This window comes from Aphelocoma coerulescens, chromosome 2, assembly GCF_041296385.1.
Source record: "Aphelocoma coerulescens isolate FSJ_1873_10779 chromosome 2, UR_Acoe_1.0, whole genome shotgun sequence".
NCBI lineage: Eukaryota > Metazoa > Chordata > Aves > Passeriformes > Corvidae > Aphelocoma > Aphelocoma coerulescens.
In genome coordinates this window covers 146,320,181-146,340,456 of record NC_091015.1, presented here as the reverse complement: position 1 = coordinate 146,340,456, position 20,276 = coordinate 146,320,181, and the positions used below count along the sequence as shown (strand labels likewise).

At 38.7% G+C, this 20,276-nt stretch overlaps 1 protein-coding gene across 8 annotated transcripts in view; it reads right to left on the bottom strand.

The window, feature by feature from the left end:
- VPS13B (vacuolar protein sorting 13 homolog B) overlaps positions 1–20,276 on the bottom strand; it is a 434,575-nt gene that overhangs the window by 15,364 nt on the left and 398,935 nt on the right. For all 8 annotated transcript variants that reach the window (XM_069005219.1, XM_069005215.1, XM_069005221.1 and 5 more), the window contains 14 exons: positions 19,106–19,369; positions 18,872–18,955; positions 18,529–18,704; positions 17,881–18,051; positions 17,008–17,209; positions 15,821–16,009; positions 15,252–15,398; positions 13,744–14,015; positions 12,071–12,198; positions 11,277–11,476; positions 8,601–8,719; positions 6,613–7,427; positions 2,116–2,292; positions 971–1,141 (listed from right to left, as the gene is read on the bottom strand). In XM_069005219.1, coding sequence (XP_068861320.1) covers positions 971–1,141; positions 2,116–2,292; positions 6,613–7,427; positions 8,601–8,719; positions 11,277–11,476; positions 12,071–12,198; positions 13,744–14,015; positions 15,252–15,398; positions 15,821–16,009; positions 17,008–17,209; positions 17,881–18,051; positions 18,529–18,704; positions 18,872–18,955; positions 19,106–19,369 — 3,115 coding nt within the window. The remainder of the gene's footprint in view (positions 1–970; positions 1,142–2,115; positions 2,293–6,612; positions 7,428–8,600; positions 8,720–11,276; positions 11,477–12,070; positions 12,199–13,743; positions 14,016–15,251; positions 15,399–15,820; positions 16,010–17,007; positions 17,210–17,880; positions 18,052–18,528; positions 18,705–18,871; positions 18,956–19,105; positions 19,370–20,276) is intronic.

The following is a 20,276-nucleotide window of genomic DNA, read 5'->3' as shown; positions in this document are numbered from 1 at the left end:
CATCTAATGTTATTGCTTAAAATAATTCCCAGCAACTTAACCCAAACTTGTAACATTTTTACCACTTCCTCTTTGGGGCTTTCAGGGTTGTGGTTGCAAATTTAGGAGTTGTGTACACTACTGAAGATTAGGAAACGGGACAAATCCTTTCAAGCTTCAACTCTTCTAACCTTTTGCACTGGACTGATTTTGGTCACTTTGATCTCTAAGAGATTCATACTGTTTAATACATACTGAGGAGCTCTGCCAAACAATACAGTTCTGCATTCCTTTGCTGTGTGACAAGTCGAAGTAACCTAGAAAATCCAGCCCTTACTGCAAAACTTCTCACAGAGACTTCTTCCACTGTGGGTTAGTTTTCAAATTTTTAGGTACTATTTTGAAATGGATAGACTAATCTTCCCTTCTAACCAAACCACTTGGCTGCTTGATGAATAAAATTACTCTGAATCAGGATGATCTGGGTCTCTTTGTAAAAGCAGAATTCCTCATCAAAGCTTACTTAACATCTGCACTAAGTTGAAGTGGTTTTCAAACAAACCCAAGAATCCCTGATATCTACAGTGCTGCAAAAACAAGCAGTTCAGAAGGCATTCCTATAATTCATTGGAAAGTAAACATCAGCATGATGACGTCTTCTTGTTGAATTAGTTACAAGTCACGCTGCCCGATGCAGAATTATTCTTTTTTTCCCCCTCAGATCTACATCATGTACCAGCGAAAATATTATTTCACAAAGAAAATGCAAACTCGTTCTATATCTGCAATTATTTTATCAGCAAAAATCATATACAAAAGTCACTAAATCTTGATAAACAGTACCTAATATACATTCTGTGAGGCTTTTTCACAAGAAGACACCAACCCCCCCCCCCCCCAAATTTGGAATTATAACTCACAGTTAGAAAAGGCTAGTGAGCAGATTAGAAAACAGTATTATCACTTAACTTGATATTTAATAGTACATTACCTAGAAGGCTAATGCCTAAACGAGAGAGCCCCTGTCTCAGTCCTTCTCCCAGGCTCTCTGGAAGCTGCCTTCTCCATTCTTCTTGTCTGTTGTAATGCTCCTCATCCAGTGACAGCCTATCCATATTCCGAGCAAGACTTGTTGCCAAATTGGTAATTGACGTCAGTGTACCTAAACGCATGGAGATATACATTTGGGTCTGGATCAAAATGCTTTAATTTAAACCATGGAGACATTGTATGCCTCACTGCAACACTGAGCTTATGAGCAGAACAGCAAGTCAAGTGAACAGTCACCCATGTGTAACATGCTTTACTATTTGTTAAGCATCACCACGCTGCTGCTACGGTCCACGTCACGCCTTTTACATTAGCCTGCTCCAGGTTTGCCTGGCTGGTGGGAACAGAAACTCATCTGAACATCTTTCTCCAGTTCCCTGACTTGTGTGAGGCTAATCTAAATGGAGAGGGGGGTGATGGAAAGGTAAACAAATATTTACAGAAGGAGTCGTGAGGCCGTGTCCTGTGGGAGGCTGGAGCAGAGGCTTGGAGCAGCAGCCAGCGCCGGGGCAGCCACTGTGTCTCTACGGCGGCTGGAGCCACGCGATGGCACTGTTTGTACAGCTTTGCAAAGGACAAGCTCCTCCTGTTCCCATGGCAGGCCAGCCCCACTGTCAAATCCTATCCACGTACTCACACAGTTATGACAACTGTATCTACTTTTTTTTCTTTAAATAATAAATATGATGAGGCGACTGAGTGTAGAATTTCTGATGGCTTGCAGAAGTGCAGAACACCTTTAATACTTCTGCAGTTATCACATGAAATACTTGCTGAGTGAATATCTATTTCCCACTGGGAGGTTTAAAATTCTGAAGTTTCTGAAACATTCTCATGCACTGCAGTAAAGTGGTGATCTGTTTAATACATGAGACATTACATGTGAGCTTGTTACCCTCTTAGCTTAGTTAAACAGGAACTGTTTGGTCTTTGAGCCCTGGTACCAGGAATTTCAACTGGCACTGTCAGAGCAACACAAGACACAGCAGGGTCGGGAGACTGAAGGATGGACAGACTTTATTGCTTGAAACTTTAACAATGCATGACAACAAAGCAGTAGTTGGAGTAATAAAGTGAAAGCTCTACCTTTGGAAATGTGCTTTACAAATGATGTTGTTCCTCTGGAAACTCCACTGACAAATGCTCCTGGGCCTCTGGTCAGCCCTTCATAGGGGAGCCTAAAGAAATCAGCTATGCCATTCCCTATGCTTCTCACCAGACTAGCTGGGCTTCCAAGAATTTCCAACGATCCAACAACCCAGCCTGTGTGGAGAAACAAGACACATGTTACAGCTGCAAAAACTGCAGAAGCAGCAGTTGTGAAAAGGTTATTCCTTAATTATCTTTTTCACACTAGAATTCATAGCATTATGATCTTCCTTTGAGCAAAACACAGGAAATAACTCATCCACTATGAATTCAGAAATGGCAATCTTTCATACTTCGTAAATCAAAGAAATCCTTTTGGCAAACTCACAAATAGCTTTAGAATTACTTCCTTCCAGGAGCTTCCCGTATTTCTGCTAAAAGTGTGTGAGGGAGGCGGATGCGAGAGCCTCACAGCTACAGAGGAACGGGACTGCAAGCTCTGATGGTTGGGTTGGTTTTAGACACTGTAAGGTAGCGTTGTGATTTCACATCCTTATGTGATAGAATTGTGACAGGGAGTTTACACTGATACAATGTACTGCTTTACAGGAGTGTGCAGGTCAATTGCTTGATGGAGTGTTAGGAAAAGGGATGCAGATTTTTGACAAGTGCTTAAGAAGTTATTTTAAATCCACCCCAACCCTTCTAAGCTGATCATTTTCTTTCAGAGTGCAGTGAAAGCCAGACAAATGTCTTCTGCTCAGTACAGTTGTGTAAACAGCAATGACATCTACATGCTGATTAGGTTACTCATAGGGGAGTATTCCTTATGCATATCCCAGGAGAAGTATCTGCAGATCTGGTTTCCTATATAAACGCAGGGTTGCCAGCAGCTTGCTGGATGGCTGAGCACGCAGCAATCTGTTGCTGGAAAGCTATTTGCAGGTCTTGTCTTTCTCAGGCTGGTAGGCAGCAGATTTATTAGGGAAACAGTGCTGCATAACTCTTTTTTTGACAGCCCAAAGAGAGCAATTCAGAAATGGCAATAAATGTGAAACAGGAACGGTTTGGTCTTTGAGCCCTGGTACCACAAATTTCAGCTGGCACTGTCAGAGTGGCACAAGGTGTGACAGGGCCAGGAGACTGAAGGATGGACAGACTGGTCTCCTGCTCTCCCATGAGGGCCCTTGATCTGTGCTCTGCCCTCCTCATTCCCATCTCATCATTGAAAACTCCTGCTACCCAGATGCTTTTCTTGTTTTCTTTTAACCCCTCCCAGTCATTCCTGTGGATGGCTGAATCATGAAACTGAACAGAAGAGAAAATGTTACTCATATGAAATGAATTAATCTCATACTATCATTCTAAGCTCCTGGAAAATCTATTATTCTTGTTGAATCTGTCCCACATTTCAGTTCTGGCAGGTTGAGAACTCCAGTACTTGTAATATAAAAAGCAGGAACCAGAGTGTACCTAAGAGGGAGGGTGTGATGGACTAGGAAAACAAAATCCAAGTGCTACTGGCAACACACTGAACAGAGCAGTAACACACACTGTGGCCCTGCTGTCCTGGAAAGGGGCATCCCCTGGCAGTCCTTTCCTGACAGGGCCAGAGGAAGCCAGAGCTCCAGGCTGGGCCTGCAATTCCCTTGCTGTAGGACTTTTAATAAATTATCTTTGCCACTGTGTGAAAGTGCTGAAAAGCTGGAGGGGTGGGGAGGTGTTGAGATATTTTTGGGAGATGGGAGAGATGTTTTTTCTGATTTTTCTGATCAATATTATTGCATTAATTCCTTAGAGCCTTTTTTTTCCCCAAATATTCTTGACATTCCTTGTATTGTGTGGTGGTGTGATGGAAAGTGGCTACAGGACACTGCAGCTTAGTGCCTTGGTGCCCTGCAACATCCCCAGCAGGTACCACAAGGCTGGGACACGGGGGACTCCAACTCCACTCGCCTGCTGGGCCAGCCAGCATGTTCAGGAATGCAAAAGAGATAAAAACCAGGAATGAAAACAGTTAAACACAAAGCTGATGGGTTGCCTGGTAGGCCAGGGATGCTTTGTGGTAATCTGTCCCTACCTGTCAGGTTTGGAAGCTCTGGATGGATTGTGCTCACCCTTGGAGAGTGCATGGGAATAACGTGCAACCTGCAGCATGGGTGCCCCTTCTCGGCCAATGCTGAGAGCAAACCCAATGGCTCCTCACTGCCAGCTTGGACCACCCAACCCAAGGAAGAAGATGTGGGAGGAAGTCAGGAATAGGAGAATGAGGAACCAGGAATAATCCCTCAATTCACAAGCTCTGTGTGGCATTTTACTTTGCAGAAATATAGTATCCCGTCAGGTTACCATTTCCCACTTATGCTTAGTAATTATATCCACTGACATGACATAAATGACTGTATTAGCAGAGAGCCACTGAATTTTCTTTATAGGCAACTATAGGGTCAGATCTGGTACCAGTGATATTTTTGAATAGAATTTTATTAACTTTTATATAGGGGACAACTTAATTAGAAAAGAATGGGAGATTTCCATTGCAAGTTTGGCTGATTTGAGATAAGCAGTGCTAATCAGCATATTTGAACAGAGTTCTCCAACCCCATTCATGGCTTTCATGGATTCTGACCACTCCCTTGCAATACATGGCACAGCCTGATGCACCCCCTTCTGCAAGTTTTGGGGCAAATCCTGCCCCCTTCCACAGGTCAGCAGTGATCCTGCACACAACTAAGGGTAAAAGAGTGTATATCCCCGAGTAAAAGGTATAGCTGTATGGGAATGCTGTCTGTGCAGATGCTAACAATGATTTATGCATGAGACAGTGGTGAGCAAAAGGTCAAACAACCCATATTCCAGATTAATGTAGTTAAAATGCAGAAGCATGAGGTCCTCTTCCATAAGAGACTGATTGTGCTAATGGTGAGAAAAAAACCTCAGGATCTGCAGATCATATAAAGATTTTTGCTTGATTTTTTTCTTCTTTTTTTACTTTGTTGACACAGCTTTTTTGACAAGTGTCACAAAGTCTTCAACATAAACCACCTTCTTTGCTAAAGCAAACATTAATCAGTACAATTCACCATTTTAATCATAGTGACACCTTTCAAACAATACATTTTAGTTTTAGTGCTTTTAGTGGGAGTTAAGTATATATGCATATGTATTTTCCTGAAGAGAAGTTCCACCAAAGCAAACCTCATTTCTTAATACTTAAATCTGCTTGATTTCAGGTACATCATTGATCCCACAGCAAGTGATGGCCTTTGCACTGCTGCACACTGCAAGGGTAGCACAGAAGGAAAGAGCCAGTCATGGGGGAGAAGCATTTACACAGTGGACCATATTTGGCTACAGTTTCACTCTTAATTACCAAGAATCTAGATCTGCCCTTCTGTACAATGAGATTTAACTGCAAAACAAATCCAAACAAGTAGCCAAAAGAAAAACCTGCAAATTTTGGAAGCATAATACTGCAAGAAAATAATGAATTGGTACACTGTTCTGGTGCACAATTGTGTATACTGTTGTCACAATGAGCACTGTGAGTCAGGTATGACACAGTGAAAGACAAAGTCAGCATCTATAAATAGCTAAAATACATGTGTACAGTTTTGGAAAGTGTGCACAGAAGTCAGGTTGCAGTTATGCTTCCAGTCCAAATGGCAGCATTAGGATCTCAGAAAATCTGACCATTAGTATTGCAGGGAAATAAATCCCATGCTCCAGGGTGGAATATGTTACTTGTGTGTGATCACAGAGGAGCTTCCTTCTGTCTCAGGCACAAATTCTGTGCTGCACCAAGACACATCAGAGACCAGATTTCATTATTTCTACATTAGTATTTAAGGAAGACAAAATGTACCTGATAACATAAAAAGACTAATTGCTTGCTATTGATCCTATATGGGAAAAACTTACTAACAGCAAATTTCATAGTTCTTGGATCAAAGGACAACAAACATCTGTGTGCCAGTTTAGATTGAAGGCTGTATGAAGAAGTAAACTAATTCTAATCATAAACTCATAAAACATAATTTCTAATCATAAACTGCAGCCAAAAGGACTTTTAACAACAAAACATCATTCAGGTCTATAATTTACTTCTGAACACAGAACAACATGCTGAATAATTTGATTAAACACTGTTTTGGAGAGTTTATATAAGGAGTGTGGGTTGATTCTGACTACTGCTATAATATAAAATGACAAAACCTAAGCCAGCTAGAACACATTTTTATGCTGTGTTCAGGGTTACAGGTGGCTAAAGCCTTCAGGTGGCTGGCTAATGTTTAGCACAACATTGCAAATCTTCACAGGTGTCTGCTCAGTGATTTTATTTCCCTTCTGTTGTATGATAGGACCTGAAAGGTGTCTGAAAGTGTTGTTATCAAACAGTCTCTGAGGAAAACAAAAATTCAGGTTACTCATCTCGAGTGACACTCACAGAATCCTGGTATCCAATGAAAACGTGTGTTAAGGAAAAGTACTGACCTGCTCTGAAAAGTGCTCCAGCAGCGTAATGCATGGCCAAGGCGTGGACAAGTTGCCTGGCAGTGGTGAAGATGGGTCCTCGCTCAAACACAGAGAAGGAGAGAGGGGTGTGATCTGAGGCTATATACAGTTTCAATGAAGCATGAATACTGACAAGGAGATTAACAGGCTGTATTTTTAATTTTCTTAGCTTCACTGGCTTGACTAAAGCTCTTGCATGTTCTCTCACTTGCTCAGGCACTATTGGGGTAGTATCTGAAGCATTCATGGATTTACAAGCAATTTTGTTTTCTGGAAGATATGTATCAAACAAAGTCATAATGTAGTAAACAAAGGTGTCTTCCACATATAGCCTAGCTGGTTTGAGCTCAAAGCTGAGGTCATTCATGTGAAACATGAAATTCTCTTCCTCGGAAAAAGCAATACAGAGTTTTATAAAGCAGTTTTCCTTATAGCTTTCCAAATCTTTGTTACAAACAATGAAATTGTTCATTCTCGACCACTGCACGGTTTCATTTTTCTCTTCTTGGCACAACAGGACTGCAAAATGGAAATTGGATTTGCTGTACAACTGATTGTCCAGTTGCAAGTCTTCACAATACACTTGGAGACTATGAAATTGTGGGAGGCCTTCCACAGAGTCCTGCTGGAACTCCTGTGACAGGGAGCTGGTGGCTGGGGCCATGTGGAGGAAAACATTGTCTGCTGTGAGACGCAGGAGTTCAGATGACACTTTATGGTTTGTAATATCATCAAATGCGGCAAGACTTAACTGACTGATGAACATTTTCAGTGACAGGGTCTGCTCTTGACTTCTAGACAGGAGGGAAAGTAAGTTTTATTACTTCTTGTCTTTTGAGTTCACCTGGCATCTTGCTTGCTCAAAGAGCTATCAAGAGAGACATTCTCTGTAACACACGGGAAACTCATTGTGCAAGTCCTGCTAATGTTACTGGGATTTGGTAACCTGAATCACCACAGTGGATACCACCCAGGAGGTTTTCTAAGAAATGGGACAGTATACATCTACACTAGGGTTGTCTGTCTTTTTTATCAATCAACAGGATAGTTTGGACAGGAACGTCTCTACCTACACAGTAATTCCCTATTATGTTTGCTACAGAGGCAAATATTAAAACACACAACAAATACAATTTTCTGGTAATTCATGTGCAGCCTCAGATGTTTCACTGAAGGTTACTATTATGGATAATCACTTCATACCACATGCAGTGAGTGCCCTCCAATGAAGCTGCTGCAGTATTTTCATACTGATGCCATTGAGGGCCTTCCCCCTGCAATGTAAACTGCCCATTGCCAAGTTTAACTAGCAAATGGACTATTAGGTACTGCTGATGACCAGTTGCTTGGGGATTAATACTTAATTACAATGCAAATAAAAACAGTACAACAAATTCCACTCTAATTGTAACAGGATTGCTGGAGGCCAAGCATTCTGCAGCTTACAAATAAGTAGTATTACAATTGCACTTGAATGAGGCTGAGGACCAGATTGTGGTGTATTATGGAAATGGGGAAATCTTCCTAAGAAGGGTGCCATAATCAAGTACAATTAATTACTAACTGTTAGACTATTTATACAGCTCTTGCATAGTAAGTTTCCTTGGGAGGTTGTAAGATTACAGATGGCAGGACCTAGTTAAATACATTTTAAACTAATGAACACACTCAAAATTAATTATTATGGAAAATGTCTTTTTTTATTTAATGAACAACTCAGGTCCTCTTTTTGTACCAGTCATCTAGTGTTTACCCTAAAGTGACATGACTTTTGATGTCAGATTGTCCTTTTTAACTGTTATATACAAAGCCATATGGTCTAAACACATGCTACAGAGCATGCAGCAGTATTAAACAAAACAAACAGTTAAGACAAAGTTTCTAAGTCAGTTAACACTTAGAAAGCTGACTGACCTCACAGTAGTGTTTGGCAATGCTTTTTATCATCTTTTATGCACTTTATGTACCTGCTGAGGTTGATATCAACGGGTCCTGCTCTTCCTTCTGGGGCCAAGGTTATGACTATTGTTCCACAGTGATGGGTGATGTCCACATAAACACAGCCGAAACCAGTTAAGAACACAATCTAGAGGAGAGGGTTAGAAACACATGGAATGTAACTGAAATTACTGTTTTCAGTGTCATACATTAAATTAATACTATCAATGCCTTCTGCTTGAGATCTTTTACTTAAATCAGGACACTGTTCAGGAAGAAAGTCAGATTTCAATGATTCAGAAAATAACTGCTCTGCTACTTTAAGTATTTCAGTTGTACAAGGAGATGAAATTTGCACCTCGTCCTTCAACTGAATAACTGAATACATTTTAATAAGAAACTTCTCCAGAAATAAGCAAGATATGCTGGGGAGGGTGGAGTTTACATAAGAAGAATAAATAGGAAATTTTAATTTGTGATTTTGGATTAAGAAGAAAGGCATGTTCCTGAAGCTCCCAAGATGAAGTTTAGGTTTTTTCCTTTTCTCTTTCTATTTCATTAAGTTTTACACAAAAAATCCCACTTTCTCCTCTCGAAAACAAACCCTAAAATAACATTATGTTGCTACACCCTAGCTCAGAGCTGGGTAGATGAATTGCTGATAGCATGATAGAAAACACATGAAGAATGAAAAGTAATATTTTGGATCCATGAATATTTGCATAACAACTGAACACTGAACACATTTTTAAGCCATTTAAACTGGTGAGAACACCTTCATAGGCAAGGTGCCGCCACAAGGAAATGGCAAAAAACTATTGGAAAGCATAAAACATCTAAAAAGGCAGGAAAAATGAGAATTTGACACAACAGGTTTGTGTCTTGCTTACAGGTGTACAAACTGTCATTCTGGACAAGTTGTCTTTAGGAATATCCTACTTAAAGAAGTGATGTTTTGGTTTTGGAGCTTAATTCTGTATGATTTCCATGCAAGTTTTGTGTTTCTCCAGAATATAAAAGATTAAAGTCTTTTAAAGGTTTGGAAAATTCACAGCAGTCCTTGTCAGAGTAAGCTGGCTTCTCTTTTCTTGTAAGGCTACTACCAACACAATTGTTTACTCGATTGCAATGACAGAAGCTATAATGTAAAGGAACTCAAGCTCAAGAAATAACACCAAGATAGTGGGCTAGCACAGGTAAAATAAACAGCTGTTTGTCTTGAAGAATCTTTACTGCTGTTACGAAGTCACCAGAAGCAAAAACAATTGGAAGTTTAGTAGGATCAGCACTGAAACTGATTCTTCTTAGACTAGTCATAATAACTTTGTACAGATAACTCAATTTTATTAATCAAACTTCTTATTCTTCTGAGAATTACATATAAGAGAATTTCTAATTTCGACATGTCAATTTTAATCCTTTGTTTGTCTGGAAGAGATTCACAATCCTACATGGAACTGGAGAAAAAAGGACATTTACAGAATTTTCAAAACTCTAATTATTCTAAATAAACCTCCACCGATCTTGAAGATTGGTCATTTTAATTCCAATTTCAGATGATTCTGATGATAAACACTTCAATATTTATTAAGGTACTAGTTTTAAGTAGCTTTTAATTTACTTTCTAATAGAAAAATAAGTACCTATCTGTGACTACATAGAATAAATACACATTACCTAAGATCCTCCAAATCCCAGTTGTTTCACAACCTGAACTGAATTGTATGTGACACTATTACTATATTTCTTATTCACTTATATTCATAGTTTTCTAAGAGAAAGACAGACTAAGAAATCCTGGGAAAATTTTCAACATGTACATCCTAAAACTTCAATTACAGAAGGCTACACTTTTTCTGGAGAGCTCTTCAAGTAGACAATGATCCCCAAATGTTGTCTTAGCATCTAATTCCTTCTAGGAGCCAGATACTTATAAAGAACCCTGGTCTGGCATAACATTAATGACTGAAATTTGAAACCTTGCATTGCTTGACTGGCTTGCTGAATGGAACTGAACTACTTGCTATATAATATAACACTCAATAATCAAGAGCATTTTGTGATTGGTGCCCAGGGAAAACATCTGAAACTAGTATTTCTTTCAAAGAGCCAAGCAGTTTATGTTGATTCCATGTAAACTAATGACTTCAAAGATGGAAAAAATTCTCATCAAAAACAATTACTCCAGTCAAGGAACCTTTCATTGCCTCAAGACCCAGAGAAAAATAACAGAAGGAAAGAAAAGTGAGGGGTTGTTTTGTTTTAGAGAGACATGAGTAGCTTCTGTAAAGACATAGAGGGAGAATGACAGTGATGGTTCCTACAAGATATAAAGATAAAAATCCCTTGATAATTAAGCCACCAAATTTTCCTGGATCCTGTGGCATTCTTTGCTTACAGAGCCCAGAAATTTTCAAGACTGATTTTTTCAGGCAAAACCAGGTCGATTCAAAAGAAGTGAAAAAAAATCAGTGTTATAAAGCCTCTCTTTTCAATCTAGCTATTTTTAAAAAGTGACAGTAAAGACGATAGCCTGTGTTCTAAAACTTCCACAGGAAGGGGCTTAGGCAGGAGAGTTCCCAGGAGTTAAAACCCCCTTAAACCAACAGAAAGGATAACACTTATTGCAGAGGATTGATGTACTGTGCAGATCAGGAAGACCACCATTTATGGTGTGAACTAGGAAGTGGTTTATAATGATTTACTTGTGTTCCTTGGTTGTTGATGTCCACAAAATCACTCCATTCATTTACTAATTCATCAGATGACATCACTTTCAGGAGAATACTGGGCAATAAATCTCTTGTTTTGCAGTCTGGATAGCTGGAGACTTGATGGTAAAGTTCATGATGAACCGAACATTCAGCTGGAATCTTTCTACAGTAAACTTCAAACTTTGGTGTATCTGAAATTTTATAAAATATACAAGATCAGAGCTTCCTAAAACCTGTATGAAATCAAAACTCATCTATGCTTGCACAAATGAGAAAGTTTTTGTCTGAAATATTACTAATAAATAAAAACATTGCTTTTCTATTGGTTGGAATATTGTATGTTTGGGTTTTTTCCTTTTCTCTTTCTATTTCATTAAGTTTTACACACATAATGTTCCGCTGATCATTACATTAACTTACTGTAACCAGAACTTTAACAACTTGTTTTGTGTTACATTTGCAAATCTGAGGAAATATAAATGTTCCATAGGATTGCATTGATGTCAACAAAACTCCACTACTTATGAATTTCCTACTGAGCTGAGTCACCTTGACAGCTGGAACCAGGGAGACCCAAAAGCCTGGAGACATTTAAGTTCATACTCCTGACCTCACAATTAGCTCCAATAGCTTCCAGAGTCTCTCACCTTGAGACAGACTTTTACAAGGGCATCAAGTTCTTGCTATAACCAAAACACATATTGAACTCAGTTTTGGACTGGAGATACAGTAAAATAAGATATACTTCAACAGTGCACTGTTTCTAATTATTGCATAGTACCTACCTTTGAAATTCTCTTTTACAAGCAATGGAATGGAGCACCTATTGTGGATAATTATACGAGGACTAGGATCTTCTGTAAGTGTTAGGTACGTCACGCCAAGATGCTCTTGATAAGTCAGTGCTATAGCCCTAAAACAGAAGCAGATATATTGGATTTTGCATGTTTTCAATGAAATCTTTACATATTATCCTGAACAATTAAAAAAATTCAAAACTAGTATCTGTGGAATTCTTTATGATCAAGTTCCAAGTCCATAGATACTTATCTACATTTAGGCAAGTACATATCTCTACTTCAACAGAAGAACATGTGGAAATAGTCTAAAAAACGTGAGAGAAGAAATTGCTTCATGGAGAGTACTCATGAGTTAAACTGAACATGTGTGTCTACAAGATGAGAGCCCTAGCCAGCAGAGATTTATATTAAATTAAAAACATGAGATTGTAGACCCAAATTTTCAACATAAATCTTTAAAATTTTCCAGAAGAATTTGCATGGATACTTCTCTGATACACATGAAAGATATTTCAATAAATATGTAACTCTAACTGACTGGTCCTCTGGAATGATCCACAATGCTACTGCTCTTTTAAATGTTAATGTTATAGACCATCACTACATCAATTTCCAAAATGAGATTAAATTAATTTAGTTCTACTCATTAGCTACATAAAATATCTTCATGAATAAACATAAATTCTTTCTGTCCTCTTGTGCAAATTTATTGGCTATTGCTAAAAAATCTTAACCTCATGGTGACTTTTAAAAACTCCAAAGTCTGAAAATTAAAATTATTAGGAACATGAGAGTCTCTATGCCATTCTCTCTGTGGTAGAATGATAAGGAATCCCTTCCTTACTCTTTCCATTAAATTTTTTAAAAATCTGAAGTCTATATGAGAATCTTTAGTATCCACAATGACACCTCTTGGAATCTGCAGAGGAACTGTATGAGGGTTTGAATGATATCAAGCACTTCAGGCAAGAGAAAGATCACATCACTGGTAATATAGACTGATGTAGCTTCTCTAATTTCAGCAGATTGTTTCTTGTTTGTACCAGTATAACCATGAATAGATTCAGATATCAGGTTCAAGAAACGAAGCTGGTCATCTGACAAGTCACTGGATTATTTTTAACTAGCTGGATCCATAGGTTTGTAAGTAGAATGCACAACTGCACAGTTCAAGCTTTAAAACTTGAAATCTTTCCTTGCTGTAATCTCAAAACAGTTTCACCCCTTTTGTCTTTTCTTGTTTATCCTCTTATTATGCTTAAAAGAATATAGGTCTCCTTTTAAATAAAGCCTAAATTTTTGTGTTGTATTATTACACACTTTCCTTGAACTCTTAAATTGTTGTTCACAAGTTAAAAAAAACCTTAATTCCCCAATATAAGCTTTTCATGATCTTATTTGCATGCACATAATAAAATAGCAGGCCATATATTATAAAAAGTGTTTAACTTGTACATGGTCATATCACTAAACTGTTTGCAATAAAAGCATCAAAACTATCAGAAGATAACAATTTTAAAATTAAAGTAAGACTTGCCTTTACATATGGGGGCATGTGTTACTTGGACTTTTGCATTAATCTCTTATGGTTTCTGACTAGCTGAGGCTTTCTAGCAACAAGCCAAGTTCACTGCTGGTGAGTGCTCAGCACACAGTACCTGGTACAAAATCCACTTTCAGCACACGTGCCCGTGGGCACCGCCACGCTCTGCCTCGCGAACTCCGCGCTGACGACGGCCGGGAGGCTCCAGAGCTCGCGGCTCCCGGCACTGAAGCTCAGCACCACACGCCTGTCCCCGAGAGATGCCCCGGCCGCCAAGGGACCCAGCTCCGACATCAGGTCCCAGCAGGGCACGGCGCTCAGCACCTCTCTGGAGCCTGCCCCAGCTGCGCCGATGCTGAACACCGTACTGTCAGGTGAGTGGAAGTCCTGGAAACAAAAAAAAAGGTGGTGGTAGCATGGCATGCTGGCTCCTAAAAGGGAGTTTATCCATGTCGATTTTGCACAGAACCCTCTCAAGTAGCCAATGACCACAACTAACTAATGGTTGCAGTAAGTACATTGCATTAAGGTCTATTTGGCCAAATTCTGTCTTCAGAATAGGGTTGCAGCACAGCTATCTGGGGGTCCTGAGCAACAGGGTCTAGTGGAAGATGTCTCTGCCCATGCTGAGGGGTTTGGAACTAGATGATCTTTAAGGTCTCTTTCAACCCAAGCCATTCTGTGATTCTGTAATTCTGTGATCTATGGTCAGCTCTCAGTAGTACAACATAGCTCTACCAAAATCAAGTTACATTGCTGTAACACGACTGTGTGAACAAAATCCATTTATAGTTACAAAACTAAGAATGGATTTTAGCTTCAACATTCTCTCAACTCCCCATCCCATAAGACTGCCACAAAATGTGTGATGCACAACTGTAGATACTGATGTAAAGAAAACTAAAGCAGAAGGAAAAGAATACAGAAAGAGGAACTTTAAAAATTTGTTGATCTGCCAACTCTTCTAGTAAGTTTGACCCTGAGAATGCTTTCCACATATTTTACTGTAAATGTAATCTTCAATAAATAAGTATAAACGGTTGATTAAAATATATTGACCATGCATACATTTTGGTTCCTGCAAGCTAATCCTTAAATATTCTGTGAGATTATTAGAAAACTGATATTCACAATTTAATGCAGTTTATGAAATACATAAACTTTGGGCACGTCTCTAGTTCTGCAGCTTTGTTCAGATAACTGGAATCTTCCCAAAAGGATAACAAAATGTTTTCAGCTTGCCAGGCCAATATACCTCTTTTACACGCAAACTCAGTAAAAATTCTGAGAACATTTTCAACAGCTACTACGGATTACGCTGCCTATTTTACAGAAATGGCCATTAGTGCCTGAACAGATGGAGAACAGGCAGAACTAATTCTGCAATGTGCAAGAATTTGCTGCTTGCACAGATTTCTGATCACAGTTAATTACTGGAGCTGAATTTACCCAGGATTCAGTATTCTAAATTATATAAATTACTTTATCACTATTACTTTATTACTATGTCTAAATATTTCTGTTCCAAGCTTTGCTACATGCAGCTCATCTAAATAAAGATACAGATGTAAACAACCATTTTCCACAGATAACAAACAAAAAGGAGTATCTACAGTGCTTTACCTCTTCTCCTGAGTGGGGTTTGGAAATAAAAATCTGTGGCCTATAATAGATTTGATATGCTGTATCATTGATTATTGTTGTCTTATCTTCTATCTGTAGAATTTGTATACCTTGTCGAACCATGGAAGAAATGCAGAATTCACACAACTGTAAAACAATGAAAATTGTGATGAAGTCACACAAAACCACAAAAGGTTGTGAAATGTAGCAGTAGAACTACTGTTTTCTTTCTAATCACAGCAATCCACTCTATATTCATGCACTTCGTAATTGGAGCCACATCACATACTTTTGAAGTTGCATCTGTCAATGTTATTCTAACAAGATTGAGAATTCATTAATTCTTTTTCCAGGAGATATTGTATTATCTTTAAGGGTTGCACAGTATGTTTTTGGCAATCTACTTCTTTAAATTATATTTCATACACTGTTTATACTCTCTTTATGTTGGACATATATTAACATAATTAGGGAGACGCTTTCACACTGCATACATTTGATTGTTTTATCTGCTATATGACTTTGTTTTTACATGATAAAGTTACAAATCATCATAATTTTGTTCTAACCTTTTGATGACCTGGAAAAGCACCAAGTTTAATTTCAGCTTCAACAAAACCTTCTTCATCCAATGTTACTACTTCTCCATTATCGGCATCCTTCCATTTTGGGGAGGTCACATTATGAACCAGTTTAATTGCCACTGATTTGTGCACAGTGTTAGTGTTTGCCCAGTATATTCCAACCTGAAAAGCTTCCTGCAAGTGAAAAAATGACTGATTATCAGTTGTTGACAATTTGATACACTTCCACTACACTTCTAAATGCAGTTTCCAGTGGGCAGTGAATATAATTTCCTGCCTTTCTCCCTCTGACCCTTTCTATGTGGTACAAGGATAGCTGAAACCACAAGGTGGATAAGGAAGTGACCCTCATGGGGGATCAAGGCCATAGTCTACACTGAGATGTGTTACTAGGCAGACCTTTTCTTTATCAACAGACAGACATGGGGGGAAAAGAGATGACAAAATAAACAGGGAGTATCAGATTGTAAAATTGGAATCGACAAGCTGCTATGTCAAATTATTTTAATTATTTCAATATTAAAGAATATCAGAGTTTTAATAAAAAAAAATGTGCATGGCCAAGATATGTGGGAAGATCAGTTACACAAACCTCTGAATTAAGGAAGGCAGGCATTCTAAAATATCTTCCTATATTGTAATTCATCCTATGTGATTATCAACTTTCCTTGGTAACATTAAAAGCTATGAAATAACATAAAGCATTCTCAAACCAAACATTCCTTTTACACTGTCACCTTTGCTACTGTAGTCAACAATTTCCCAAGTGACACGCTGGCACAGCAGGGGCCAAAGTCTTTCCTTGGCCTTTACAGCAATTTTCGTGGGCTGCTACATTACACCCATGTTGCAGATTCTTTGGCTGAACTGAGAGGAAAGGGAGAAGGCTGCTGATGAAATGAAGACCTTCTTCCTACAATGTTTTGCAGTCACTTTTTAACTATGCATCTTTTGGATGTTGTTTTTCAAACATTGCTACCAAGTATGTTGTGCTACCCACTCAGTGACTCAGTCAGTGTGGTAAATTCCTATTGTTATTGCTACTCCTCATCATATGACTAACAGATAAACAGACAGTGACTGGAAAGTGGGAATCATCTGGAGTAATAACCATTCTCCAGAATCAGTGTATTTAGCAGAACTGTGCCTGCTAATGTGAATGGCAAAGTTACCTCAAAGTTGGGAGGTATAATTACTTTCCCACTAGGCACTTGAAGAACAATCTTCTCTCCTTCAAACAGCCAGAGGTCCCACTTGGACTGATTGATAAGCAATGCCCAGGGCAGGAGTTCAATCAGCAGAGTTTTAACACATGGTTTCCACACTGACAGCTTTACCCGCATTGGACTATCCCATTGGGAGAGCTGTTCATTGCTGTCAAAAACAAATAAGCAAAAATATAAAGTCAAAGGAATAATGAATTCAAGATGACAAATGATAAGGTGTTACTTTCAGAAATTTGCAAGGCTTTCCCGGTTGTGAAATAGAAAAACTTCTCTTTTTACCTTATCATTCTGGAACACACTGAGGTGCTGTCAGAAAGATCTAGATACATGTAGACTATAAAGGCATATTTTTAACTCCACAAGCTCAACCTAAATTTAGTCAATTAATAAATGCTTTAACAGAGTTACCACTGTCTTTCAGAACTAAACCTGTGACTTTTGTAGTCATCAAATCACATTTCCTTTTTTTCCCAACAACTACTTCTACAGCAACTCCCTGTTTCTGTACTGAAACAAACACCAGCTGAATAAACAACAGCCTCTAGAGCTGCAGTAAAGAAAGTGCATTCACAAAAAAACTGTTCCATTTTTTAAAAATACATACTGATGCAATCTTCTTAGTGTAAACAAGGGCAGCCCTAAGGCTGACCTCATTATTTTCCCCACCTGCCACAGATTCTGCAGTTTGCATGCAGGAATCATGTAATTGCTGAAAATATACTCAATGTTCATCACATACAGTCTTCCAGAATGTGATTTCAGTTTATTTGGAAATGCAATGCAACAGTCATGAAGAAGGTTTAGCAGGGAATTAATTACCTCTCAGAATCCTTCCTATTATAAGGCCATGCAGGCTGGGGAGGACTAGTGGTGCCATAGAACTCGGAGAGCACTTGGCCGACATTGCCACCTGGATGGGATTTAGTTGCTATGTGTTTAATAAGAGTAGTTGAGATAGGGACTGCACACTCTGATGGATCATCTTCCTCCCTGTCATTGGAAACAGACTCAGTCACTTACACAACAAGATCAAGCATTAGCATAAACATTTTCTCTAATGAGGCTTCCCAAGTGTACTCTGCAGCAAGAACACTCTCAAGGTTAATTGTGGGTGAATCAAGTTATGATGTCCAACAAGTTCCTGAGGATTTATTGGCATGCATGACACTGTAATGATCCTAAAAACTCTTCACTATTCTCAAAAAAACATTTCAAGATCATTCAGAAACTTATTTTTTAAAACACAAGAATGTGGACTGCTTAATCAAACAAATGCCAGTGTGTTTAGGATAGTTATACCAAATTTAATATTTCCTATGATATCATTTCAGGCTACATACACTTGTTCTGTCATATCCCCTCTGTGCACAGCATACTTTGGGGAAAAAATGCAGAAGAAGTTTAAGTGCAAATTATTCATCCTTTTCCACATAAATGAACCATTTTCAAGGAAAATGAGTATTTTACCTGGCTTGAAAAGTCAGGTGGTGTGTAAGATCTGGTTCTATATTTTGCAGTGCTTTCTCTTGTCCTTTCCCTGGAATCACTTGTGTTTCATTCAGTCCCAGACTTCTTTTCTCTACATGTATGATAATAGGGTCTGGAAGATGGCTCCTTACAATGAAAAGAGGGCTGAAAACAATCTATAAAAAGAAAAGAATACACCAATTTAAAGCCAATTTTATTTCAGTATTACAACTGTCAAAACAAACTATTGATAAATCTTTACAGTGGGTCATTCTGACCTTAATTTATTATATGACATGTAAGGCATAAACATTTAGATTTCAGAGACATTAAATGTACTTACCAATCGTTGTTGCACATGTGAATTGGGCTCTAAAGTCAAAACTGTGCACCACACATATGTAATTGAACTCTTTGAAGATGGTACCTGTTTGCAGAAAGATCAGCATTACATTAACATTATTTCAGGATGATAACATTCACTGTTTCATTATATCAAATAGAGGTCTAAATGCGAGTACTCAGTTCTCTCAGACATTTTTAGTGTTCTGTTCCATATACCCATTTCTAGTCATACCTGAATGACAGTGCTGTGTTCTGTGTGTTTAGAACTTAGACATACGTCTTGGGACCAGTCTTCATCTCCTGTAGATTTCACGCTCAACTCAGTGAGCTCATTGTTTTCTAGGATATATGAAGGCAATTTCTGCTTGGCTGCAAGGCAGTTGATGTGTTCTTTAACAACAGCCTGTCCATCTTGACTAATGTAATGCTGAACCACTTTCAGTTCAATACTTTCAGAAAGGTAACTACAGACTGTCTGTCTTCCACAGATTAGGATCTAAAACACACAAAAAATACAGCTCATATGTAAACAATTGTGAAAAAAAGAGTCAAAATTGAATTAGAGAGTGAAAACCTGTAGAAGAATAATCTCCCTACTTTAGGTTTTCCCAAGCACTGCTGAAGGCAGTGACTGGTAAACCTTATTCTTATTGGCCAAATATATGTGCAATTTCATAGAAATCTAGGCACTAAAATGCTTAAAATATTGCTAAGGCAGTATTCAGGCTTGAAAGAAACACGTGACATATCCACTTTCCTTCCCACTAAACTCAGCAGTACTGCCCATGGCTGACAGTTCTGGTTTGGATTTTAAGAGTTCTGTGATGGTCTCTGAATGTCGAGACATTTCTGAGCAGTCACAGGGATGTACTTCAGAAAGGTTTCTACTGATACCTCACATTCCCATCACAAGCCAATGATCCAGACCTTTCACAGTATGTCTGCTGTTTAAAAGCTTACAATTTCATTAAATGACTGTAACTTGTTTCTGTATTTAAGTGCACCCACCTAGAAAATGACCAAATTAGACTCGGCATTGTTGCTGTCCATCACACATGAATTGTTTATTGTAGAAATATATCTGACTTTTTCCAAGCTATTCCAGGGAACACCATTCCATGGGTATCCCTGTACAACCATCATCATTTCTTTTTTCATGAATGAGGGCACACACCACAGCTACAGCCCACCAAGCGAAATCTCAGCAGGGCTTTCAGTGACACCAGGCACTGCTCCTGTCTGGTCAGCTCTACTGTTGTGCTGTGCAGCACAAGGCGCTCTGCCACATCCATGAGCTGAGCATGTTCTGTCCACCACATGCTCTGGCTTCTGCCAATGCAGGAAGAACAGCTGCAGTGTTATTACACATCTCTTTACAAAGATAGTAAATGGAAAGTTATTAT